Source organism: Pygoscelis adeliae, unplaced genomic scaffold (genome assembly GCF_000699105.1).
Source record: "Pygoscelis adeliae isolate BGI_AS28 unplaced genomic scaffold, ASM69910v1 Scaffold4, whole genome shotgun sequence".
Taxonomy (NCBI): domain Eukaryota; kingdom Metazoa; phylum Chordata; class Aves; order Sphenisciformes; family Spheniscidae; genus Pygoscelis; species Pygoscelis adeliae.
This window is the reverse complement of record NW_008824986.1, coordinates 523,566-526,800: the sequence shown is the minus strand read 5'-3', so window position 1 is coordinate 526,800 and position 3,235 is coordinate 523,566. Positions and strand designations below refer to the sequence as shown.

Sequence of the window (3,235 nt, the reverse complement as noted above, 5' to 3'; positions counted from 1 at the left end):
CCCCACTAGAAACGTGTTGGCCAAATTCTGTGCCCAGGGCAGGTGTATTGAGGCCAGGCAGGGCCTCCCTGTGTGCCGGAACCTCGGGGAAGCCGGTGGTCCCAGCTGCTGGGAAAGGCGTCTTGGCTGGCGAGCTGAGCACCAGCACAGGGATGGGGGGATGATACAGCCGCCCACCATGCAGCAGCTTTGCAGTGGTTTCGCAGAGCGGGACTGACCTGCAGGCGGTTAGGCTGAGCCTTAAAGCAAAAATATGCCTTTTTCTGCCTTAAAATTGCAGCCTGGGTTTGCCCGGAGTAAGTCCTGTCACTGCTGCAGGCAGCTCCTGCCCGCACCCGGCATCCTCCTGCATCCCTGCCTGCGTAAAGCTGGGGAAACCTGAGGGTAGGTGCTGCACAGACCTGCTCCCCCTGTTAAATCTGTAGTGACAAAGTGCCATCCCCCCCTCCGTCAGAACCTCTTACAGTCCCAGATAATGATCATAATTACGTATAATTTTTGCTTTATACGTAAGGGGAGAGCAGGGTCTCCTCTATCCCAGCCCGTCTGCCTCAGGTACTGCGGCTTTGCCGGGGAGAAGAAGATTTTAAGGGATCGCAAATTGCAATCCTCGGAAGCGCAAGGAGAAGCAGCAGCAGACACCCGGGAGCAGGGATGCTCCCAGGCCAGCCGTGCCAGGGACCGCACGGACACAGCGCCCGCACAGCCGGAGCACTGAGGTGTTGGGACATGGATTTCTCTTCCTTGCATCATCCCTAAAAAAATCCCATGAGAACAGGATGTCTTCTGGGCTGCTTTAATTCCTCATCAAAATAATGATATAAAATAATAATTCAGCTGAGGTGTTGTGGTACCTTGGGCTGTGTAACCCAACAAGGAGGAGACTCGTTGGGGCACTGAGATGATCCCAGCAGGACACGTCCCAGCCAGGCTGGGCACTGCTATAAATATGAAAACCCATCTCCGAGGGCATTAAGAAATGAAGGGAATAATCGCTTTATCCTCTTCCAGCTTCATTTTCCTGCCTTCCCTTCCTCTTCCAGCTTCATTTTCCTGCCTTCCCTTCCTCAGGCCCTTCCAACGGCAGCTGGCCCAACTCTACCGCAAGCGAGAGCCACCTCCTGAGGGAGAACTACACCTTCTCGGCATACTACCAGCACTCCTCCCCCGTGGCCGCCATGTTCATCCTGGCCTACACTTTCATCTTCCTCATGTGCATGATCGGCAACATCCTGGTGTGCTTTATCGTGGTGAAGAACCGCCAGATGCGGACGGTCACCAACATGTTCATCCTCAACCTGGCCATCAGCGACCTGCTGGTGGGCATCTTCTGCATGCCCACTACCTTGGTGGACAACCTCATCACGGGTGAGCAGGGCAGCGGGGGGGGAAGAGAAATTGGTGTGGAACATCATCCACCTTCTGCCCCCCACACATGAGGCCACCCCCAAATCTCCTGCCTGCGGGTGCTTTTTTTTGCTGAGGATGAGGAGGGCAGGTGGTGGCCACTCAACCACATCTGATGAAAGGTATCATTTCGTTTAGACCTATTATTTTAGGGGGAGGAGTCCTTTTTTTTTTTTTCCCACAGGTTTTGGACATTTTTTGGCAAAATAGGTATGACCTTAACAGTGCATTTACATATTTATTTAAAGTTCAGCTGTCCTCCATCAAGCAGCTCTGAAAAAAAACCCTCTTCTTCTGGCATCAATCTTCGCCCCGCGCTGGCTCAGCTGTGCCCATTGACATTCCAAAGATAAAGCGCAGCATTGGCGTGGTTGGCGGAGTTTAGCCAAAGCAGTAGCTGGGGCACGGGGCACTCTGTGTTTACTTATTACGGAGTGCAATTTATTTATTGCCAACGCCTTAGCGGGGGTCAAGAAACAAGATGAAAGCCCTTCTGACTGAGGATCCCAAGGTCAGTCCCCGTAATAACAGCTAGAGCCCTACTTAAGGGTAGGAGAAATGACAACCTCTGTGCTCCTTGAGTTTCTCAGAAGTGTAATACACGTCATTTTTACCAATTTTGGGGTTTTTCTCCAAGCATCTGTACTGCTAAAGGCCATCTCTGTATGAGCCAAAAATGCAGCCCCCCTGCTTAGGAGCAGGATTTAGCGTCCCCCAGCAACGACATGGTGGATGGGGACATCTAGAGGGAGCTGCTGATGGACCCAGCGGAGCCAAAGGCACCTACAACCTCCACAGTGTCCCCTCGCAGGTTGGCCCTTTGACAACGCCATGTGCAAAATGAGCGGCCTGGTGCAGGGCATGTCCGTCTCCGCCTCAGTTTTCACGCTGGTGGCAATCGCTGTGGAGAGGTACGTTGGTGTGGGGATGTGGGGACATGGGGACCAAGCCACCCCCAGCGCGTTCGGGTGTCCCGTGTGGTTTCCATCATGGGAAAGCTCCTGGGGACGTCAGGAGCATGTCCCAGCTCTCCAGGAGGACCACAAAGCTGTCCATGGGGCATCCCAGCAAGGTGTCCTTCCCCACCTTGGGCTGAAAACACCAAAGCTGGAGAGATCCCAACCTGTCTCTGCCACCAAAAGCCATATGTAAAAAGCAACCCACCCTACCCTCCCTTCCCACCCCTGGGTCCTAGCCACCCTCCTTCCCCAGGGACATCCCACCAGGTCCCCAAAGCCACCACCGTCTGCCCTCCCACAGGTTTCGCTGCATCGTCCACCCCTTCCGGCAGAAGCTGACGCTGAGGAAAGCCCTGGTGACCATCACCATCATCTGGGTGCTGGCCCTGATCATCATGTGCCCCGCTGCCATCACCCTGACCGTCACCAGGGAGGAGCACCACTTCATGGTGGACACCTACAACAACTCCTACCCCCTCTACTCCTGTTGGGAGGCCTGGCCCGAGACGGGGATGAGGAGGATCTACACCACCGTCCTCTTCTCCCACATCTATGTGGCTCCCCTCGCCCTCATCGTCATCATGTACGCCCGCATCGCCTTCAAGCTCTTCAAGTCGACGGCACCTGCCCACGGCCAAGAGGAGCCGGAGAGGAGGAGGGTCTCCCGGAGGAAGGCCAAGGTCATCAACATGCTTATCATCGTCGCCCTCTTCTTCACCCTCTCCTGGCTGCCCCTCTGGACACTGATGCTGCTTACAGACTACGGGCGGCTGAGCGAGGGCCAGCTCCGCCTGGTCACCGTCTACGTCTTCCCCTTCGCCCACTGGTTGGCCTTCTTTAACAGCAGCGCCAACCCCATCATCTACGGC

General features: G+C 55.3%; 1 protein-coding gene across 1 annotated transcript in view; it reads left to right on the top strand.

Moving 5' to 3' along the window:
* Positions 1 to 1,078: 1,078 nt before the first annotated feature.
* Positions 1,079 to 3,235, top strand: part of PPA1 (pyrophosphatase (inorganic) 1) — a 14,303-nt gene continuing 12,146 nt past the window's right edge. Inside the window, exons 1-3 of the mRNA XM_009325971.1 lie at positions 1,079 to 1,368; positions 2,219 to 2,318; positions 2,668 to 3,233. Coding sequence (XP_009324246.1) covers positions 1,179 to 1,368; positions 2,219 to 2,318; positions 2,668 to 3,233 — 856 coding nt within the window. The 5' untranslated portion in view covers positions 1,079 to 1,178. The remainder of the gene's footprint in view (positions 1,369 to 2,218; positions 2,319 to 2,667; positions 3,234 to 3,235) is intronic.